General features: G+C 40.8%; 1 protein-coding gene across 1 annotated transcript in view; it reads right to left on the bottom strand.

Moving 5' to 3' along the window:
• PROS1 (protein S) overlaps nucleotides 1–22,569 on the bottom strand; it is a 43,391-nt gene that overhangs the window by 17,582 nt on the left and 3,240 nt on the right. The window contains exons 2-8 of the mRNA XM_063126820.1: nucleotides 19,771–19,928; nucleotides 16,426–16,450; nucleotides 14,257–14,343; nucleotides 8,069–8,191; nucleotides 6,967–7,098; nucleotides 5,541–5,666; nucleotides 891–1,012 (exon numbers count right to left, since the gene is read on the bottom strand). Of these exons, the coding sequence (XP_062982890.1) occupies nucleotides 891–1,012; nucleotides 5,541–5,666; nucleotides 6,967–7,098; nucleotides 8,069–8,191; nucleotides 14,257–14,343; nucleotides 16,426–16,450; nucleotides 19,771–19,928 (773 nt within the window). The remainder of the gene's footprint in view (nucleotides 1–890; nucleotides 1,013–5,540; nucleotides 5,667–6,966; nucleotides 7,099–8,068; nucleotides 8,192–14,256; nucleotides 14,344–16,425; nucleotides 16,451–19,770; nucleotides 19,929–22,569) is intronic.

The raw sequence follows: 22,569 nt of genomic DNA, 5'->3' as shown, positions 1-22,569 counted from the left end.
GCATTCAAGATGCTTTGAGGTAGATGCCTGCAATGAACAGGGGTTTGGACTCGGTGGCCCTTCCAACTCTCCTATTCTATGATTCACCCACCAAACTCCACACCAGTGTATCGATCCAGATCAGGACCTTCACACTTGACTTTTCAAAAGCTATTTATGCAATTCCTAATTGCAATAGTGGCATTGCATCTAGCCTGCAAAGGTTTTAAGATCTTCGGGAGAAGCCCTTCTTTTGGTACTGCAGCCTTCAGAGGCACATTTAGTGGCAACATGAGACAGGGCCTTCTCTTTAGCTGCTCACAGACTGTGGAACTCCCTGCTAAGGGAAGCGAGGTGGCTCGATCTCTGCTGTCCTTCTGTCAGCAGGTAAAGACTTTTACTCAAGCAGGCCTTTGGCATGTAAACAGGTCTGTTGGGTTGGGTGCTGTTTTTATTCTGTTACAGTTGTGTTTTTAATTCTGTTTTTAATATATTTGTTTTATTATTGTTGTGACCTAGTTTTTATTTATCTATGATTGTAAGCCATCTTGAGTGACATTTTCTTGGTAGAAAGGCAGGGTATAAATCAAATCAAATCAAATAGTTTTGTCAGTTTAGATTTTGAATCATAATGGTCCAAACTCTGAAGCTTAAAACCAAATTGGACTAGCAAGGCTTACAAGCCCCCAGCCACTTAGTCCAGCAAAGTCTCCTAGACCACCATTGTATTATATGTGTTTTATTATACACTGCCATGAACATGTGGAGGAAGAAATATGTAAACAGATCAATAAATGAAATAAATAAGTAGTTTCATAGCGTGTTTTTCCTGCTGCACTGGAGAATGACATTTAACTCTACTGTTAAGAAAAAACTCAAAAAATAAGGATGTGATTATTTTGATACTTTACCTCACAAGTTCTCATGTCCCTGGAAAGCTTGAAGCCTTTTGTGCCATCACAATAGCAGGAGTAACTTCCCGGAGAATTGATGCACATTTGAGAACAAGTGTTTTCAGCACATTCATCCACATCTACAGTGAAATGGGAAAATGCAGGTTGATACTTGCACCTTGACCTGGTTGTCAAATGACAGAACTCTTGGGTATCAAACTGGTTTTAAGTGGCATGAAGGTGCAGTGGTAATAGAGTAGAAACATACATATATTTAAGATGCAGATAAGAGGGGTTCCTAGTAGTAACTCCCCAGTCTTCATTCTTTCTTTTAAAAACGGATGCAGGAATGCCACTACTGAAGGCTTGAACAGCCTGTGACAGTGTGACAAGTAAAGCCAAATCTGGCCTACCAGTCAGATATCGTAGACTAGAGTAGCCAATGCCCTCATTGAAAAAGGACAGTCTTGGATTGGAGGGGCTGCCAGAGGACTGCCTCATATTTTGAAAGCATCCTCTATTTGAAGGATTGTCCAATCTAAGTCAGGTTTAATGATAAAGAACCATCAGAAGGAAATTGCCAATCAACAGCACCTGGACAGCAGTCCCAGGAAAGCATACAGGTCACCTAGCTACAGTTTCCATACTATGGTGATATATACTGTATTTTTATTCAAATTATCATTATTTCTAAATTTGCATCTACACATAAATATATTAGCACATGCAAACTCTTACTGATGGATACAGATCTAGCCTCTGATTGCATTTCTGAATCACAGTAACTCTGAAGAATTTTCCCAGCCTAAAACACTCTACCAATATCAATCTGTAAGCCACTAGAAAATATCTATGGAGTTTGTAAACCAAGTGACACTGTGGGAAGGACTAATTGCATGACCAAAATTTTCACAGAATTGAACTATATAGCTAAAACAAAGTTAGTTAAAGTTAAAAGGAAAGTAGTATAGTAGAGTCCTTATTGCATGTTCATAAAAACATAAGAATAAAAGAAGTGTCATGCTGGATCAGAACAAGGGTCCATCTAGTCCAACACTCTGTTCACAAGGACAACCAGGGACAACAAAGCAGGAAATGAGTTCCCCAGAAACTGCCTCGGATACTGGAGGTAGCACATAACCATCAGGGCTAGTAGCCATTGATAGCTCTCTCCTCCAGGAATTTATCCAACCCCCTTTAAAGCCACCCAAATTGGTGGCCATCTCTACATCTTGTGGTAGTGAGTTCCATAATTTAACTATGCACTGTGTGAAGAAGTATTTCCTTTTATTTGTCCTGAATCTCCCACCAATCAGCTTCATGGGATGAACCCCGGGTTGTAGTATTTTGAGAGAGGCAGAAAAATGTCTCCCTATCCTCATTCTCCATACCATGCATAATTTTGTACACCTCTATCATGTCTCCCCTTAGCCTCCTTTTTCCAAGCTAAACAACACTATGCACGAGCTCCCCAGAGAGGTTCTCTTGGCGCCTACATTGTTTTCCTTTCGTCGCCAGCTGAAGATCTTTTTATTTTCTCAGTATTTTAACTTAAATTTAAACTCTGCTGTTTTAATCTCATGTTTTAACTTATATCAATTTTTGTTGTGTGGTTTTATCCTGGTCGTGCTTTTTATATTGTATTTTGTATTTGTGTTTTTAAATTGTTGGTTGTTTTATTATGCTCTTCATGGTTTAAAGTTTTGTGAACCGCCTAGAGAACTTCGGCTATTGGGCGGTATAGAAATGAAATAAATAAATAAATGCACAGCGTATAGCCACTCTATACAGTACAAATCAGTTCAATACAACTGCATTGGGAGATATGCATGTGTGCCAAATTCCAAAGCCTGGGGGGCTTGGAAAGCAATCATTCAGAAAGTAAATGTGGGCTGACCAGGGGAAAAGACAGCCGACTACATTCTCTGCTTTGTTGGCTAAGCACAAGAAATAATTTAGAAGCGCAAGGCTGTGTGAAAGACAGCATTAGTAACTTGTCTTCTTTGTGAGTAAACAGACATTAACTCACTGAGAAGATTCTACTGGGATGAGTGCAGGCTCAGGAAAGGAGAATGGGCATCCAACTGGGAGAATGGGCATCCAAATAGCAAATGCAGTTCAATGTAAGCAAGTGTAAAGTGGTGCACACTGGGGCAAAAAATCCTATTGCAAGTATAACGTGATGGGATCTGAGCTAGCTGTGACTGACCAAGGAAGAGATCCGAGGGTTGTGGTGGACAGCTCAATGAAAATGTCAACCTAGTATGCGTCTGCTGCGCAGAAGGCAAACTCTATGTTAAGCATTATTAGAAAAATGTCAGTATCATACTGCCTTTATACAAAACTATGGTGAAACCACACGTAGAATACTGTGCAGAGTTCTGGTCATCACACCTAAAAAAGATATTATAGAGCTGGAAAAAGTGCAGAAAAAGGCAACTAAAATGATCACGGCACTGGTGCATCTCCCCTATGAAGGTTACAACAGCTGGGATTGTTTAGCATGGAAAAAATGAGGGTAAGAGGAGACATAATAGAGGTGTACAAAATTACCTATGGTGTGTAGAATGTGGATAGGGAGACATTTTTCTCTCTCTTTCATAATACTAAAACTTGGGGTCATCCCATGAAGCTGATTGATGGGTGATTCAGGATAGATAAAAGGAAACACATCTTCACACAGTGCATAGTGAAACTATGGAATTCACTACCACAAGATGCAGTGATGGCCACCAATTTGGATGGCTTTAAAAGGGGGTTGGATAAATTCCTGGAGAAGGCTATCAATGGCTACTGGTCCTGATGGCCATGTGTTACCACCAGTATCAGAGGCACTAAGCTTATATACAGCAATTGCTGGGGAACTTGGTGTGTGTGTGCTTTTGCACTCATTTCTTGCTTGTATATTTCTGGCCAACAGCTGGTTAGCCATGGTGTGAACAGAGTGCTGGACTAGATGGACTCTTGGTCTGATCTAGCATGGTTCTTCTTATGTACTTATTAAGGAATGTATATACAGCCTTTCAAGATCACATTTCAACATACTTTATCAATGAAATGGTAAAAGATATCAATACAAAAAGTCAATCAAAACATAAAAAGTTGCACTTAAAAGGAACATAAAAAACAGCCCTAAAGGTCCTTTAAAATACCTTTTAAAGGTCCTTTAAAAGGTTAGTACAATCTTTGCCTGATGCTAAAAAGAACAGCAAGTTTCTCTATGCCTAACCCTTATCATAGAGTTGTCATGAAGCTAAAATGCAGCATGAGCCTCTTGAAGGATTTATTTATTTATTTAAAACATTTGTATCCCACCCTCATTAGGATCTCAGGGCTACATACATGGTGGAGTACAAACAATGGTGGAGTACAAACAAATTGAGAGTAGACCTAGACAATTATTAACCCCAAAATAGTGGATTAAAAATGTATTCTGTGCCAGATTTAAATGGCCACATAAAAGGGCTTGTTCAGTCAGCACGCTAAGCCATGGTTAGGCTGCTAACTCTTTTGCAGCAAGTGGTTAATGAGCATGTTTAAACCATAGCTGGAATGGTTCACATAACACACTAAGCCATACTATTTAGCTCAAAATGCTTAACCATCATGGTTTAGCATGTTGTCTGAACAAATTTTCCAATTGCAAAAATGGCCTGTCAGGCTCTTCCCCACCCCCTGCCACCCAAGCGAAACACATTTTCTCTTCATGACTGGACAGGTTATCACCAACACTAGTAGCACATTAAACTTAAAGACAGATTGACAGGGCCATACAGATACCCAGGAAGGACAACAAACCAAGATAAGTACACCACTGGCTGTCATCTACAGCCCCCAACTGAAACCACTGCAATGGATCATCAGTGAACTCCAACCCATCATCAGCACAGACACTTCTCTCTCACAAGCCTTGGGAGCCAGACCAGTCCTGGCCTACAGACAACCTCCCAACCAGAAGCGGGTGCTAACCAGCAACAGTACACAGGACAGAGACATAGACAGAGGGACCAGACCATGCAACAGACCCAAGTGCCAAGTCTGCCCCCACGTATATTCAGGCAACACTATCACAGGACCCAACAACATCAGTCACGCCATCAAGGGCTCTTTCACCTGCATACTTATATAATTTGTTACATGCCATCCCTGACTTTGTCTATTGTTAAGTTCTTAATAAACACATCCACATAACATGTCTTATTTTTTTCACCACTTTTTTCAACTGCACATTAACAGATTTTCAACTGCACATTTTTGCCCAACTGCACATTTTGTGTCCAACTGCACACTAACACCCCCCCCAATATACAGATATTATATTCCAGATGCTTATTCTTCTAAAATTATTGACTCAAGAGCTAATGAATTTTAATATATATCGAAAAGCCTTCCTTCCAGGTTCATTTAAGCTCCAGCGCAAGATGGAGTGATTATGGTCAAACAGCATTCCCATACTAAAAGACAATAGAAAATAGAGATGGCATATTTGGATGGCATAGTCACATTATTATATATGCAATTTGTATAAAAAAATAATCTGAATTGCATGCAAATCCCTAAATAAAACAATGTAGAAGTTATTGAAAACAATGGTGAGTACTCCAAGAAAAGTAAGTTTACAATTTAGGAATCTACTTTAAAAAAAAGAAGTTAAAACAAGATTTCTACCTTCACATTTCATTGCAGTTGAGTTGTAGATGTAGCCTGCTGCACATTCACACTCGTACTTTCCAGGGGTATTCCTGCATTGTGCTGTCCCACAAATGTTCTGGTTTAACATGCATTCATTCCGGTCTGCACACATGGAACGTGTATTAATTTCCCACAAAATGAAAGGGGTTACTTTTCATTTCTGTTGCAGCTGACTTCTGGCATTTGCCCCTGGCATAGAGATGATCTCAGGAGATAACAGGGCAGTTTTGGAAACACGAGTTAGTCCCCAAAGAAATTTGCAAAATGTGGACATGTAAATTCTAAGCCAAAAATCCACAGGAAAGTAAACAGAATATGGGTATTTTACTAATTTTTAATAGTTGATAGTCATATGAACATAGAATTTAAGAAATAATCTTTGACTTTCCATGTTTGCACAATGTATTTATCTCCCATGCAGTTACCCAGGTGGTAAGGTTCCCTCCACGTGATCAGGCTAAGCAGTTACGTTTTGGTACTGGAAAAACATATTCCCCATTTTCTTTGAATTATGCACTATCATTACCATCCAGAGCCCTGCATGGGGTGGATGATTCACTGGCAAGCCAGACAGATGGTGCTTTGCGAGCACATGGGTCTCAGTAGGCATTAGTGTAGCATCATCCTTCCCCCCCGCCCTTTGCTTTTGACTCAGTCCCATCTGTTCAAGTGCAAGCTACGTTTGTTAACAAGGCTAGTAGGTTGACTGGGACAGGGTGTGCATGCGCTAAAACACTAGTTTCCCCCTTCATGTTAACGGCTACACCTTGGGCTGAGGTTCTGATATGCACAATTCTATATAAGGTATAGGATAGGAATGCAGGAATAGGTCTGTACAGATCTTGCCATTGTGACCAACTGCCATAATTTGGCCTTTTAATCCTATTGCTTGGTATAAGGGAAGAACCCTAAGGCCCATAGGTAACTTCTGAGGGGTCATAGGATATTTCAGATTCTCAGATCCAAGATCAGAGACAGAGCTCCAAACTCAGAGGGCCGAATCTTCGATTCATCCCCCCTCACAGCTAGTGTGGAAGGAACCATGCCTGCTGCCTCTCCAAGGTTGGGAATGCAACCTTGGAGGGTGGGGGGGACAGGAGTGTTTGGGTGAGCAGGGAGGGGGAGAGACAGGAGAGGCCAGGATTTGAGCTGTTCTGGTGCCCCTTCCAGCCTCTTCCCCCTCTTAAATGCTTTCACTAGACAGAAAAAAAGCCCATTTGGTGAAAATGCAGGGCATAAGGACAGGGAAGCAAGGATAGTTTTCACCACTCTTCTTGCCCTGCATAGGATGATCATAAGTCTCTGAGGTTGGGAACTTGCAATTATCAGAATAGGATTGCACTCTAAGTTCTGTTTTTGTTTTATGTGGTGTTGGCATTTTTATTTGGGGCTATTTCCTTACCTTCACAGACCAATTTATCTGGCTGTATGTAATAACCATCTTCACAGGTACAGCGGTAACTTCCAGGAAAATTAACACAATTTTGATTACATCCTCCATTTCTATTTGTCGGATCTTCACATTCATTTATATCTAGGAAAATATATAGATATATATTTGTGTGTTTGCATGTGTGTGTTCATATAGATATAGATATATATGAAAACAAAACCTTAATCATCGACTGGTCCTTTGCTGAACATCTATACTGTTCATTTGATATTGAAGGAAAAAGGAAAGGAACCTCTCGTGCAAGCACTGAGTCATTACTGACTCTTGGAGGGACGCCAGCTTTCACTGACGTTTTCTTGGCAGGCCTTATAGCGGGGTGGTTTGCCGTTGCCTTCCCCGGCCATTATTACTTTTCCCCCAGCTAACTGGGTACTCATTTTACCGACCTCGGGAGGATGGAAGGCTGAGTCGAGCCGAGCCGTCTGCCTGAGAACCAGCTTCCGCTGGGATCGAACTCAGGCCGTGGGGAGAGTTTCAGCTGCAGAAACTGCTGCTTTACTGCTCCGCGCCGCACAAGGCTTTGATATTGAAACGTATGTTTAAAAGTGAGTCAGCTCTGTGTTAGATCCAATGTCGCACAAGTGGACATCCACTTGTGTAATGTCTTCTCCTTCTCCCCTTCAGCCCTCCATGCTCCTCCCAAATCTGCTCTCTAGAGAATCTCCCAACTGTTCGGGTGCAGAATTGGGGGTTTGAATGGGTTTTGGGAAGTCCACCCCACAGAGGTTTCTACAATGTGTGGCTCTTTAAAGGTTCCATTGACATAGGCTCAAATAACCAAGGCTATCATATAGCAGACAAAAGGTATATTCTTTAATCTAGAAGCAAATATGTATCAGCATACTCCCCATACTAAGAACTAACTACCCCACAAACCTTGAGTAGTTAAACACTCTTCAGCTGCGCTGGAATGTCTCTTAAAGAGACTTTACATCACAGTTTCCCTTCTGCTGTCAGAATGACACGATGTGATCCAATACTATGTTCTCTGGCATAGGAAAAATGGAAATGACTGCAGAACAGTAATGACTTGTTACAGAACAGACTGTACCTTCTCCACATGTCGGTCCTTGCCATCCAGGTTTACAGATACATGTGAACATGGCTTGTCCATCTCTGCATTCTGTATAACCATCTTCATTGCATGGGAGAGGAATACACTGGTTGGATATTACTGCAGAGGAAGACAAAAAAGCAGAAAAAGTGACCTATGATCAGCCTTCTCCTAATCTTACTTGCTTGTTTTCTCCCTAAGGGGGGAACCATACTATATGAGAGCTATTGACAACGAAGACAATATGCCTCTACCAATCCAATTTTATTCCTCTAGCTCAAACAACTATAAGCTTCCTATCTCTGATAAAGTGGTATACATTCTTCTTTTAAGTGGCACGTGCAAGAAAAACTGATCAAATATTAACAGAGAGACCTTAAGGGCAATGCATTTTAGAACTATGTTTGACTTCAGTGTGGTCTTTTCTACATGAGTCTTTTAACCTGCACCTTTCCCAAGGCGTCTGTTTCAGGATTCTTTTTGGGATGACCATGTTACCAGGCAGCAACAACATCCTTTAAAGCCCTGTTCAGGTGTTCGCTTGAATGTCTTAAATGTGTGTATCTGGAGGATGCCATGCACGTTGGCCTCCTCCCCCTCAGTTCAGACTGGTTTTAAAGGAAGTTCTACTTGTGTTTGCTTTAACAGAACTCCCTGTGCAGTTGATGTAGGGCGGTCAGCCCAGAGACTGGGGGTGTGGGTGCAGGCAGCCCACAAACATAAGGCCTCATCTGAGCATACAGTTTAAGCTCTCGTGCGTTTAGGTGAATGCCTGAATAGGGCTGCAGTGACCTTCAAATAAAGCTTCCCACACTTAGACATACAGTTCAAGGAACAAATCAGGCCCAAAGTTTTTCAGGAACTAATAGGTTCTGTATGAGGAATGATGATGCTTCAGAGTTGATAAAACATTGACTGGGCTCACACAAAATACTAACCCACAGTCGGTGGTTGAATGTGGGTTGTTGCTGAACCACGGGTTAGTATATTGTCTGAACCCAGGACTTTTTCTCCAGGGTAGCTTGCTAGTGTGGTTTATTTTTTCCTCGAACAAGCAACCCTTGGGACCCACAATTTATTGTTGGGCTATTCCGGTTGGTTAATAAGCCACACTGCATTGTTCAGCCACCCTGTGGGAAATGTCCTGGGCATGGACCATATGCTAACCCATGGTTCAACAAACAACCATGGTTCAACAACAACCCACACTCAACCGCTGAGAGTGGTTAGCATGTTGTGCAAACAACCGCACTGTGTCACTTTACCTCAAGATCCACTGATCCATGAGATCAGGTGATCTACTATGTAAACTGCCCAGAGAGCCTTGGCTATGGGGCGGTATACAAATGTAATTAACAACAACAACAACAACAACAACAGAAGGAACATCAAGTTATGACTTAGAAACTTTCCTGAGAAAATGTTAACTGCTGGCAATCCTGAGTCTTAAAAGCACTTTCTACAGGACAGGAGGCTCTGATCCTCCAGGTGTTTTGCTGTGGCTGCATGCTCCATTCAATTCAGATTACCCTGAGCCACTGCAGAATTTTGAGGAGGGGATTGTCAGGAAATCAACTTGCAGTTACAACACTTTTTAGTTGTTACTTGTAGTATTGTCAATGCTTCTCTAGTGGGTAATCTGTGACAACCACTTTATGACACAAGCATATACGAGGAATAAAATTAAAGTCAAGAACAGCAGCATTCCCCACTAGAGACTACTCAGCAAGATAATATGCTCACTCATCCCTGCCACCCTCCAAGAGCCTCTAATGAGAGTAAGAAAAAGAGAGGAGAGATGAATAAGAACACACTTTAATTTGTGACTGCAAGCACGCTAGCACAGCAGTCTGGGAACTGTGCTCCATCTCTGACTGCAGGCAGGATAATTATCAAGGATTCCATTTTGCCCTCATCTGTTCTCAAGGACAAAAAAACAGGGACAGATGCTTAAGGGTAAAAATGTATGTTCCACATGGGATTTCTTTCTAAACACCTAGACAATTTTTTTAGAAGAGCAACAAGAAGAAGCACTTCCAACTAATGAAAGAAGGTGCTTCACACAGATTGTTTCCTACTTCTTTCATATATTTTGAATGTGTTTATTTATTTGGAATATCTGTATTTTGCTTTTCTGCTATATTGGTTCTCTATATGGTTTGTGTCTGATCAAACAGACTGACTAAATTATAAAGTAGGCAGTCTTAAGTTTTAAGCATAAAAAGAAAATAAGAACTGTGTTGAATCCAGACTTAATCATACATAGGGTTGCATCCAGTAGTGTTGTTCCACTTGTGGAAGGAAATCACTGGTGCAACAGATTTCCTTTTTTCCCCCTATAGCCCCCCACACTTCCCCAAATCTGCTCTGGGGGGTTGGGGAACCCTCTGGAGCAAACTGGAGGTGCAAAAAGGGGACTGCAGGTGGAGGCAAAGACGGGGAATTTCCATTGCATGAGCAGAAGTCCCGTTGTACAAGTGGACATCTGTTCATGTGAGGGTTGAATCCAACCCATAGAGTAGACCCATTTAAATCAATGGGGCTTAATTTAGTCATGTCTAGGGTCTGGATCCAATCTACTGAAATAATCAAGGATTTAAGATTTATTTATTTATTTATTAAATTTCTATAACTCCCCATAGCTGAAGTGCTCTGGGCAATTTACAAAAGTTAAAAACACTGAACATTAAAAAGTATACAAAATTTAAAAACATCGAAAATATAAAAACAACAGTATCCATTTTTAACAAGAAATCTGGGGTCCATTAAAAACAAACAAACTTAGCATGTGTTGTTAAATGCTGTTAAATGCCTGGGAGAAGAGAGAAGTCTAAGATGGCTTAGTTCAGTAGCCTCCAACTTTTTCAGACCTTTAACCTTTAAACCCAATCTATAACATCCTTGCCACTTTCAAATATATATCTGTACATGCCTATTTTTCTCCTCTCTTTTCCCCTCTCCCTCTCTTTCTTACTTTCTCCTTCTCTCTTTTTTCTCAATTTCCAGAGGGGAAGCTGTATTACTCTGATGCAACAAAAACAACCTTAAAGACTAACAAATGTATTGTGTTATTAGAATTCATGAACTAGAGCCTGTGTTATCAGACCACGTTATCAGATGTTATTTCGTCAGTGAGAAGATAAAAATGGCAATAGCGCCAACTGATTTAACCCACCAGTTGACGACCTATGGTTTAGCCTACTGTATCATTTCATTTTACTATACACGATGTAGTGCTGGCAAAGCATGCAATTTCAAAGAAGGTACCATGCAAATTCACAAAATGTAGACATTATTAAGAACAACTAGCCAAGATAATCAGGTTGCTGTACTCTCATGCTTTGAGATTACCAGGAACTTGGAATGAATAGAAGGAAAATGAATTATTATTTATTGGCCAGAGCTAGTGTTTATAGCACTGATACAATTAGGGTCCAGGCTGGATAAATATTTTTTCTGTTATTTATAAAGGCATATTTATGTTTGTGTTTCTGTAAAGTAAGATACACGTTCTTTGCCTAATGGTTTAACACTGAGACGCGAAAGAGATAAAAGAGTTAGATGACAACATCTATGTTTGGGGAATAAAGAACAAAACAACAACAACACAACTGCCCTCTCATTTCAAGCTAAATCAGGCTTAAGGGAAATTGAACCAGCCACCTTGCTGAAGGGTTGCTGTGCTGACTCAGGGCTGAACTATACAAGATGTTATTCATGCTTTTCAACAAACATGATTAATCTGGCCATTTTTATTCTGAGGAAAAACACACACTGATTTTCTGCTGTAATTCACCCCTCCCAGACTGCTATTTGGTCCCAAACATACAGTTTACAAATAAACAGTCCTTCTGGAGGCAAAAACAACCAGGTGGGAGCAATTTTCTGCACACACAACTACCATGGGCCCCGATTTTGACTAGAATTACATTCTGGACTAGGGGACCATGGCAGCTTTCCCCCCGAAATAAGCTGGCTTGTTTACATGCATGAATAATATCATATGGTGTCTGGGCCTAAGAGCTATTTGAAATGGCAATTAACAGACATGACCTGGTTATATGCAAGTACAGCCTACTATTTGGTCTACTTGAAGATAAGCCCTTTAACACTGAGTTTCGACCATTTGTTCAGAAACAGAAATTATGTTAGCCTACATTCTGAATTAAGTCCATTTTACCAAACCAGGAACAACTCCTTGAAAAGTGGCTGCATAGTATCCAAGAGTAATGAAGGAGCTAGCAGAAGAACTCTCAGAACCTTTGTCTATTATCTTTGCAAAATCATGGAAGACGGGTGAGGTGCCGGACGACTGGAGGAGGGCTAACGTTGTCCCTATCTTCAAAAAGGGCAAAAAGGAGGAACCTGGGAACTACAGACCAGTCAGTCTGACATCCATCCCTGGGAAAATTCTGGAGCAGATTATAAAGAAGTCAATCTGTAAACACCTTGAAATCAATGCAGTGATTACTAGAAGCCAACATGGATTTGTCAGGAACAAATCCTGTCACACTAATTTGATCTCATTTTTTGATAAGATAACCGCCCTTGTGGACTGTGGGAATGCTGTGGACGTCATATATCTTGACTTCAGCAAAGCTTTTGACAAAGTACCACATGACATTCTGATTAACAAACTAGCTAAAAGTGGGCTAGATGGAACAACTATTAGGTGGATCCACAGTTGGCTACAGAATCGGACTCAAAGAGTACTTATCAATGGAACCTTCTCAAACTGGGGAGAGGCAACGAGTGGGGTGCCGCAGGGCTCAGTCCTGGGCCCAGTGCTCTTTAACATTTTTATTAATGATTTGGATGAGGAGGTGCAGGGAACGCTGATCAAATTTGTAGATGACACAAAATTGGGTGGGATAGCTAATACCCTGGAAGACAGAAACAAACTTCAATGTGATCTTGATAGGCTGGAGTGCTGGGCTGAAAACAACAGAATGAAATTTAATAGGGATAAATGCCAAGTTCTACATTTAGGGAATAGAAACCAAATGCACAGTTACAAGATGGGGGACACTTGGCTCAGCAATACTACAAACGAGAAAGATCTTGGAATTGTTGTAGATCACAAGCTGAATATGAGCCAACAGTGCGATATGGCTGCAAGAAAGGCAAATGCTATTTTGGGCTGCATTAATAGAAGTATAGCTTCCAAATCACATGAGGTACTGGTTCCTCTCTATTCGGCCCTGGTTAGGCCTCATCTAGAGTATTGTGTCCAGTTCTGGGCTCCACAATTCAAGAAGGACGCAGACAAGCTGGAGCATGTTCAGAAGAGGGCAACCAGGATGATCAGAGGTCTAGAAACAAAGCCCTATGAAGAGAGACTGAAAGAACTGGGCATGTTTAGCCTGGAGAAGAGAAGATTGAGGGGAGACATGATAGCACTCTTCAAATACTTAAAAGGTTGTCACACAGAGGAGGGACAGGATCTCTTCTCGATCCTCCCAGAGTGCAGGACACGGAATAACAGGCTCAAGTTAAAGGAAGCCAGATTCCGGCTGGACATCAGGAAAAACTTCCTAACTGTTAGAGCAGTGCAACGGTGGAATCAGCTACCTAGGGAGGTTGTGGGCTCTCCCACACTAGAGGCCTTCAAGAGGCAGCTGGACAACCATCTGTCAGGGATGCTGTAGGGTGGATTCCTGCATTGAGCAGGGGGTTGGACTCGATGGCCTTGTAGGCCCCTTCCAACTCTGCTATTCTATGATTCTATAATCAACTGAACTAAAAATCCAATTCTCTTCCTACAAGGTGAGCAGCTGCACTATGGAAACTGACTAAGACAGACAGAGAGCCCTTACTCTCCTTATGATTTGGCTTTCTGTTCCTTGTCCTCCTCAAAAGAAAAACTAGCCCACACCTTTAGATCCATGCCACTCCTCTCCCTGCCCATTTCTTGACCTCACTGAGGTTGAACAAGGTTGTTGGTGCAACCTTGGAAAAGCATCTCCCATGATGCTTTCCATGGCAGCTGTTAGTGGGCAGGGGAAGAGGAAGTGGCCTACCTTAGACTTTTCTCCCAAGGTTGTGGAGAGAGTATCCATTATGTCCTATAGTGGCTAACTATAGGATTGCTTTGTCCATGTATTAACTGCAATCAGTATTCCTGCTACATAAACTGTATTTCTGACTTACTTCCAGAAGTATAGTACAGGTTTGCAGATTTTTACCTTTTACACAGGACCGCAGGTCAGCTGGAGAATCTGAATTCTGAGTTCTCTCCCTCGGATCTGCTCTTCGGTGTGAAACCAGGCAGCCTATGAAAGCATAAAAAAGCTGCTTATTGACATAAAATAATTGCTACAATCACAATGTCATATTCTAAAGAACTAAGAGCTGAGCTAGATATTCAGTGAAATTATAAGGCACAGTCCTTCCTGTACCATATTCCTTCAGACTGCAGGTGAGGGCAGGATGCATTTTTAAAGCTCTCCCATGTAACAAATTAATATGTCAATGATGTCGGTTTTAGGCAGCTTTCTCCCTTTCATGCTAGCTTTCCATGTACAGGGCAGAGAAATGAAAAATGTAGTATGACCTTGTAGAGCAAAGAAGGACTATACCATGTGGTTCTGCTGTTTGTACAGATCAGCCCTATCAGATTCTGAAGGGGCAGGGGGAAAAGCATGTTAAAACAGATCATCTGAGGGCCATCAAGATCTTCAAACTAAGTTCCCTCAAGAATGACTTATATATTTTGGCAGAGCTAACATAATATTATACTCCAATTTTAGTGATAAATGCAGCTAATTTTGCTTTGGTACTTCATATCTGTCTATTTCTATTCACACTAATAACAGCTCCACCCTGCAAAACACAATATGCCAAACATTCCAAAAATATAATTAGCCCATGTTGAAGAAAAATGCATATTGTTATATGTAAGGACTTTATTAGGTTAAGTGGTATATAAATATTAAAAATAAATAAAAATATTATGACTATGCAAAGTTACAGTGACCCCACCAACAAAGAGCCAAAGAAGTCTCCTGTGTACATGAACTAGGGTGGGTGTAGATGAGAAATAAGATTGTTCAATGACCGTTTCACACTCTACAAGAAAGGAAAGAGGGAGAAATCTCAGTGGCATCAACTATTTCATCCAAATGAGTTAGACTAGGTCTGCAACAATCCCATGCACATGTACCTGGGAGTACGACCCATGGAACCTAGTTGGACCTATTCCTAATCATTCACAGAATCAGGCTACAGAAGTTAGGGCTGTCATTGTGTGTGTTGGATGCAATGTTGCATTTTAGGGTGCAGGGCAAATTCAAGGGCATGTGCCCTTCTATCCCAGGATGTGCTCTTCTATCCCTTCTATTCAGGGTGGCTAACAGCCATAACAAAACCATCATAAAATAATACAAGAACAAGTCAACAACAAACAATACAAATAGTAGCAAGGAAAACCCAATGGCTACAATATCATCTCATAAAAACTAAAACTAAGCCAGTAGCTAAAAGAAAGGCCCGTTGAAAGACCAGAATTCTTACCTTTCTACAGGAGGCAGGGAGAGAAAAAGCCAACCAGATTTCCAGGGGCAAGGTGCTCCAGAGTCACTGAGCAGCCCCTTCGCTGTATACCCATTCACCTCACTTCCTTTCAAGGTGGGGCACAGAGCAGGGCCTTCCCTGCTGACCTTCTGTGTGGGTCTACCATACAGTGCAGAGGTGTGCTTTCTTTATAGTGCTATTCCATTGGGCATGGTATGGATGTCAGTACTTCAACCCAAGGGATTGCTTTTATGGGTCTTTCCCACCCATCTGCCACCCACAAGGATATGAGGCAACAATCAGGCAGGGAGAAAACCCACAAGGGAGCAATTCTGCCACAGAAAGGTAGCTGTCTAGAGACCTTTTATTGCACATCCAGCCACTTCCATGTAGTGCTCTATCTGTGGCAGCAGTTATATGTGTGAATACCACCACAGCCACATGTGCAGTGGTATTCACACATATCACTGCAGGTATGAAGAGAGTGCTACAGGGAAGAAGTACCCATGTGGCTTGATACAATAAACTCTCTAGGCCGCCACCTTTCAATTGCAGACTTGCTCCCAAGGATACTTCCAGATGGTATTTGTTTGTCTATAGAATTGCAATCAGAGAGACAGACAGACATGAGACCAGTAAGATATTGCATAGGATAATGCTGGCTGTACTGAGGAAAGGATAGTATCACTATGCTCTAAGGGGTCTCATTGACTGAGTATCATTTCATTTCAGTCGCCTTCCAATTTTCTCTTAAAATCCTTCAGAGGTTAAAGCACAAAATGTTATCACCTAAACTGTGAAAAAAAATAAGCTTGCATTATTATTATTTTTATAAAACTTACGTAAATATAGGGGGAAGAAATATTCCTGTGTTAAAAAAAAGAAAAGAAAAATCAAAATTAAAATGATAATCCAATAGGAGACAGAGCTTAATTGTTTGCATTGCTTAGCAGGATAATTAAAAATTACTTGTGCTGTAACTATAATAGCTCATAAAGAAAAATATTTTATTTAGTATTTGCTTCTAATTTGATAATGCTAACTTACAAATTTAATTAAATTTTGTTTTTGTTTTTAATGTAACTCTCAGAATATTTATTAATACAGGGGGCCAAAAAGCCCGATTTCGAAAATGTTCCTCTAGAAATCCCCGAAATTAAGTGCAGATTATCCTTTCCAGTTATGCTGCTAAAAGCCTATAACTGAGCTCTGTATTTAATCTCATTCCTAATTTTTGAGAAACAGATTGGGTGTCTTTGCTCATCCACACTAGAATCGGGAGGCTTCATATTTTATGGTGAGACATGCCATAAATGTATGCTATGCACACTCAGGAGATCACGCTCAGATGCCCATGGGCTAATTTAGATCATACCATCCCACATAAGTGCTACCAAAAGCTCAGTTGCATACTGGTTCTCCATAGAAATATGTAAATTCTTCTTATTCTTGTCGACCACTAATATCTGCAGATGCTAGACAGGGCTACCTCCAGACTGTAGAGAGTGGCCGAAGACTGACAGTCAACTGTCTCAACAGTGCAAGGGGGGAGGGGGCATTCCTTCGTATGCGAAAGGTCCGAGGTTCAATCCCTAGCTTCTCCTGGAGAAGGCTATCAATGGCTACTAAATTCACTAAGAGGGCACATTGTTTTAACTGTTTTACTGTTTTAACTGTTTCATTGCTTTTAAATTATATCTTGTTTTAACTTGGTTTATGGTTTAATTTGGTTTTAGTTGTGTATATTTACTGTTTTATACTGTATGCTTTTATCTGTACGTCACCCTGAGATCTTAATGATATAGGGCGGGATATAAATGTTTTAAATAAATAAATACTCATTGTGATGGCTATGTGCTACCTCCAGTATCAGAGGCAGTAAGCCTATATATACCAGTTTCTGGGGAACATGGCCAGGAGGGTGCTGTTGCATTGTGTTCTGCTTGTGGGTTGGCCACTTTGTGAACAGAGTGCTAGACTAGATGGACTCTTGGTCTGATCTAGCATGGCTCTTATGTTCTTATGGATAGGAAAGAATCCTGCCTGAAACCCCAGAAAGCTGTTTCCAGTCAGTGTCAACAATACTGGGCTAGATGGACCAATAGTTTGACTCTGTACAAGGCAGTTTCCTATATTCATATGTTGTATTCTCACTTTCCACGGACAGCCAAGAAGTTCAAAGCCAGTGTGGAGAATCTTCAATGTGCGTATCCCATATCTTCCATGTTAAAGGGGCCCTCACAGGCTTCCAAAATCCTGAAGGCATCACTACTGCAGTGCTGCTGTTACTGCCTGAAAAGTGCTGGCACCACATTAGGAGGCTACACATTGGCCTGGTTCGCATGTAACCTAACCCATGCTTTAAATAAACCCAGCCTTTCTATGTGCCAGCACTGCAGTTCTGCAAAGTTAGTCGGGATACAGGGAGGTAGCAGAAGAAGGGAAACAAACAACCCAGGGTGTGAGAAAACAGACCGCAGTTTGTTCCATCATCTGCCAGACAATCCCTAGGTAGGGCAACAAACCATGGGTTATCAATATAACCGTTACTACTTCCACTTTGAGTATCTACTTTGAGTACTACTTCCACAGATTTCAGTGGAATGTATTCACATATAATGGGTTTAAGACTGGGATGTCGTATTGTATTTATTAATGTAAAGCAACTGTTCCTTTTAGTTTTGCCTGTTTGATAGCAACACATTCTCTATACATGTATGTTTACTTGGAATTAAGCCCCACTGAGTTCAAAGGAACATACTCTCAAGTAAGTGTGTTCAGAATTGCAACCTTAGAAGTTATACAGTGATTTTTCAGTGTTCCATTCTACCTATACATTATCTCACTCGCCCCTGAATAATAGTATTGTTATCTCTGTATTACAAGTAGAACACGAAGGTGAATCCAAAAGACAGTGGCTCAGTTCAGACAATACATTAGTCAATGCAGTGTGAAAACTCCACTCAACGGTTGAATTTTTAGGAGGTACACCCCACACAACATGTTCTAACTCCACCATTGTGTGACTGTGGGCTACCATGGAATTGAGTCAAATCCATTGCGGCATTTGATTGACAGTTCCTCCACCCACTTTCCTCCCTTGGTCCTCTGTTGCTATCCCATCAGCCATTGCTGCAAAAAACCAATTCCGGTGCATCTCCTAGAGCGGCACTCGCTTCTTTCACCACTCTTGCCAGGGAACTCTGTAGCCAGTGGGAAAAGTCAACTCAGCACAACGGGAAAACTCCATGGACCCTTCCCCACAACACAACAGTTGTGCAGGAACTCTGCAGTGTGGATATTCTGCATGGAGTATTCCCCCTAACAAAAAATCCACTGTTCTGTGTAGTTCTACTGCCAGACAACATATTTCTCAACGGTGGTGTAAAAACTCCACCGTAGAGTTCTAAAACCACCGTTGAGTAACGTGTTGTCTGAACTGAGCCAGTGGTTTGCCTAAAGCTCTCCCAATAAGTCATAGCTGAGATGAGACTTGAATGAAGGACTTCCGAGTTCATGTCCTATGCTCTTCTTTACCACTACTTTATGCCACTAAATGAAAATGAAAATGGCCTGAAGGCAGATTACAAAGTTCTGTGCTGAAACTATGCATGTTTGGCCCTGGAGACCACCTAGGAGTTGCATGTTAGTAGCTCTGAGCAACTCAGAGTAAGACAGAGTAAGAGTGAAATAAATACATTAAACAAGCGCAAGCTCAGGTTTAAATATAAACATTTACTAAAAGCAGAAATTGGAAATTCCCATGTGCCATAGTGTCAGTCATCTAATGTACCAAGAGTGCACCTAGTAATACAGGAATTCAGCCCAAAGCATGGGTATTTAGGTTTGCTTGGGAATTTATAATCATATTAAACTACCCTATTTCTTCGATTCTAAGACACACTTTTCCCCCCAAATAAACTTCTCTAAAAATGGGGTGCGTCTTAGAATCGCGGATGTCTTAGGTGTTTTTTTTTCTGTTTGTGGTACTGAAATTAGTGTGCGTCTTACAATCGATGGCGTCTTACAATCGAAAAAATACGGTATGAACTAATAGATGCCTGTGTATGTGTATCTTGGACACTGGGATGTAAATGAACAAACAGTCAAAGAACCAGGCCTTGCCCTATCAAGATTGCTTCAATCCTAAGTAACTTGAGACTGATTATAAGGCTACAAGTGCTTACCGTTTCGGGGTCATTTTCAAATATTTCCCTGGCTTCTTCTTTATTGCAATATTCTTCAATACATTCACGTTCCATATTCCCCTTCTTACTTTCTTCCATAAAGGAATTTGCTCGACGTTTTCTGACCAGAAACGCTGAGGCATGGTGCTGAGATAAAACTGAAAAAAACAAGTATTTTGCATTTAAAAGGGCTCTGTTGTGCAACCAAACAATGCCAGAGAACAAAGAGCAAAAGTCAAGGTTTGGGAGACCTTGTGGACAATTGTTAGATCAGTATAAAGAGCAGAAATGAAATGCCATGACTGCTTTGTTTTGCTATGCAAAAATCCTGAACCAACAAGAACCTGATAAACATAAAGGAACCAAAAAACAAACAGACAACCCAACCCCCCCCCCACCTCCCTATAAAACCACATTAATTGGAATGATTAAGAATGAACTTATGCCATAAAGGCTGGAATTTTCCTCACAAGCAGTTAGGTTTTGGTCTAGACAATTTCACTCTGAAAAGTGAATATGGCTATAGAATTCCCCTCTCCCCTTGGAAGTGAAATTAACTAAACCCAACAACACTTGCCAGAATCTGCTTGCATTTAACTCTCCAGCTTTAACTGGCAAGCTATAGCCTTCCCTCTTGAGCAGATTTTCTGGCAAAATGGGCTCCCGGCAGCCTGATGAGTTTCAAACTCATAAGCAGACACCCTAGCATATCATTTTACACAATAAGGGGGCAATCCTATTGACTGGCTGGGGAATGCTGGGAGATGTGGGAGTTTTTTTCTGTCTAAACATGCATAGGATTATGTCCTAAATTTCACAGTAACAATGTTCCTCATGTGATGTATATTCAGACACTCCAAGGAATATTATAGAAATACATATCTCTTTAACAAAGTAATCACTCCAATAGTGAATGGAGGTGGTGAGTACTGACAGAAATGGAGCTAAAATGAGACAAGTGAGGAAAAAGAGATTGGTACCAGCCTGTTTGGGAGAGCCCTGAGATTTGAAGAAGTACATTATTATTATTATTATTATTATTATTATTATTATTATTATTATTATCATCATCATCATCATCATCATCATCTCTTTTCTTGCTTGTGGTGGTTTTTCTAGATGGACATGATGGGCTTTGCCAAGTCATGCTGTCTTTTACTGACTCAGGAATTTCCTGACTATTGAGCATGTTTTAAATATGACTGCTTTCTGGATGTTGGCATGGATGTCTTTTGGTAGTCCCAGTTTTTGAAAGTTTTCTGCATAGTTTTTGTGTGTGATGCCAGTGACTGATGTGACTAACGGAATAACTATGACCTTTTCCTGTCGCCATAGTTCTTTAACTTCGATAGCCAGCAGTGTATATTTTCTTCTCTTTTCCTCTTCCTTTTCCACAACATTTTTGTCATTAGGTATTGCAATGTCGATGAGGCAAGTGCGTTTTTCTTTTTTGTCTATAACTGTTATGTCTGGTCAGTTGCAGGGTGTTGTTTTGTCCATATGAATAGTTCTGTCCCAGTACATTTTATGATCTGCATTTTCCAAGATTGTTTCAGGTGTGTATGTATAGTATGGTGTAGGTTGTTTGATGAGGTTGAATTTGATGGCCAGTTGTCGATGAATTATTTTTGCAGCTGTATTGTGTCTGTCCACATAGTATGTTCCTTCTAGAATTTTACATCCTCCTGTTACATGGTCTATTGTTTCTTGGAATTGATGGCATTTCCTACATAAATCTGTTGTTACACTGTTATCTTTTATTATGTATTTTTGTAGTTCTTGGTTGCTATAACTTGATATTATATGGCTATCAGGAAATCTTCTGTTTCAGGAAATAGCTTACCCTTCCTAAGCCATTCATATGATTTTTCTTCATTTATTTGGCTTTTGTATTATGTTGTAGTGCTTCCCATGTAGTGCTTTTTGTGCCCAGTTTTCTTTTTTCTCTGTGAGTGGTTGTGTTTGGTTTTTGTTTTGTAGTGCTAGGTTGAGTGGAGTGTAATTTTTACTTGCTTTTACTAAAGCCAAAGCTCTCTGAGCAGTTTACATAAACAAACCTAAGGGGCCACCTCCCCATCCCTTCCCCCCCAACCCCCCCTCAAAAGACAGCCCATACTCACTAGCCATAGAATTGTGGGGGTCCACTGAAAAATAAAACATAGAAGACCAGAGAGAGGGCCGTGGAATGAAGAGCAGCTCAGCTATTCCTCTGCAGCCACCCCTCCCACATCAATTGTTATTAAGTAGTTACTTGATAACATTATATTGAATACTATTATATTTTGAATTATATTTTAAAAATAGAGGGGGGAATTTTGAGATTGCTTTACTTGTTTGCTTCTGAGAGACTCATGCAAAACAACAAAGCCCATAGAGCAGGAACAGACAAACACAGTTTTCAAAGCACTGTGACTGCTGGGCAGGATCTAAGAGGCACAAGATAGCAAAGACTGATTGACCTGAAAATCATTCTAGTAGGAGAACAAGGACACTCCAGCTTAACTAGGCTCAGCTTCTCCCTCCTGGATAAGATCAGTGAGTGTTCCTAAGTATTTCTAACTGGGTGACTAGGTATATGTTGAAATACCAACATGTTGAAATGGCTTAGTATTGTACAACCTTGTCTTAAGGGTAGCTAGACAACCCTTACCCCCAAGCCTGCTGACATACCCCTCTTTATGTATGAATGGTACCATTTTGGCTACATAAAGATCAGCACTCAGAGAATGAGTTCATTATTAGTGCATAAAATATATAGGAACTGCTCCTATAAAATACAGCTTTGCTAATCCAGGTTGC

This window comes from Elgaria multicarinata, chromosome 5 (assembly GCF_023053635.1).
Source record: "Elgaria multicarinata webbii isolate HBS135686 ecotype San Diego chromosome 5, rElgMul1.1.pri, whole genome shotgun sequence".
Lineage (NCBI taxonomy): Eukaryota > Metazoa > Chordata > Lepidosauria > Squamata > Anguidae > Elgaria > Elgaria multicarinata.
This window is presented reverse-complemented; position numbering and strand designations above follow the sequence as displayed.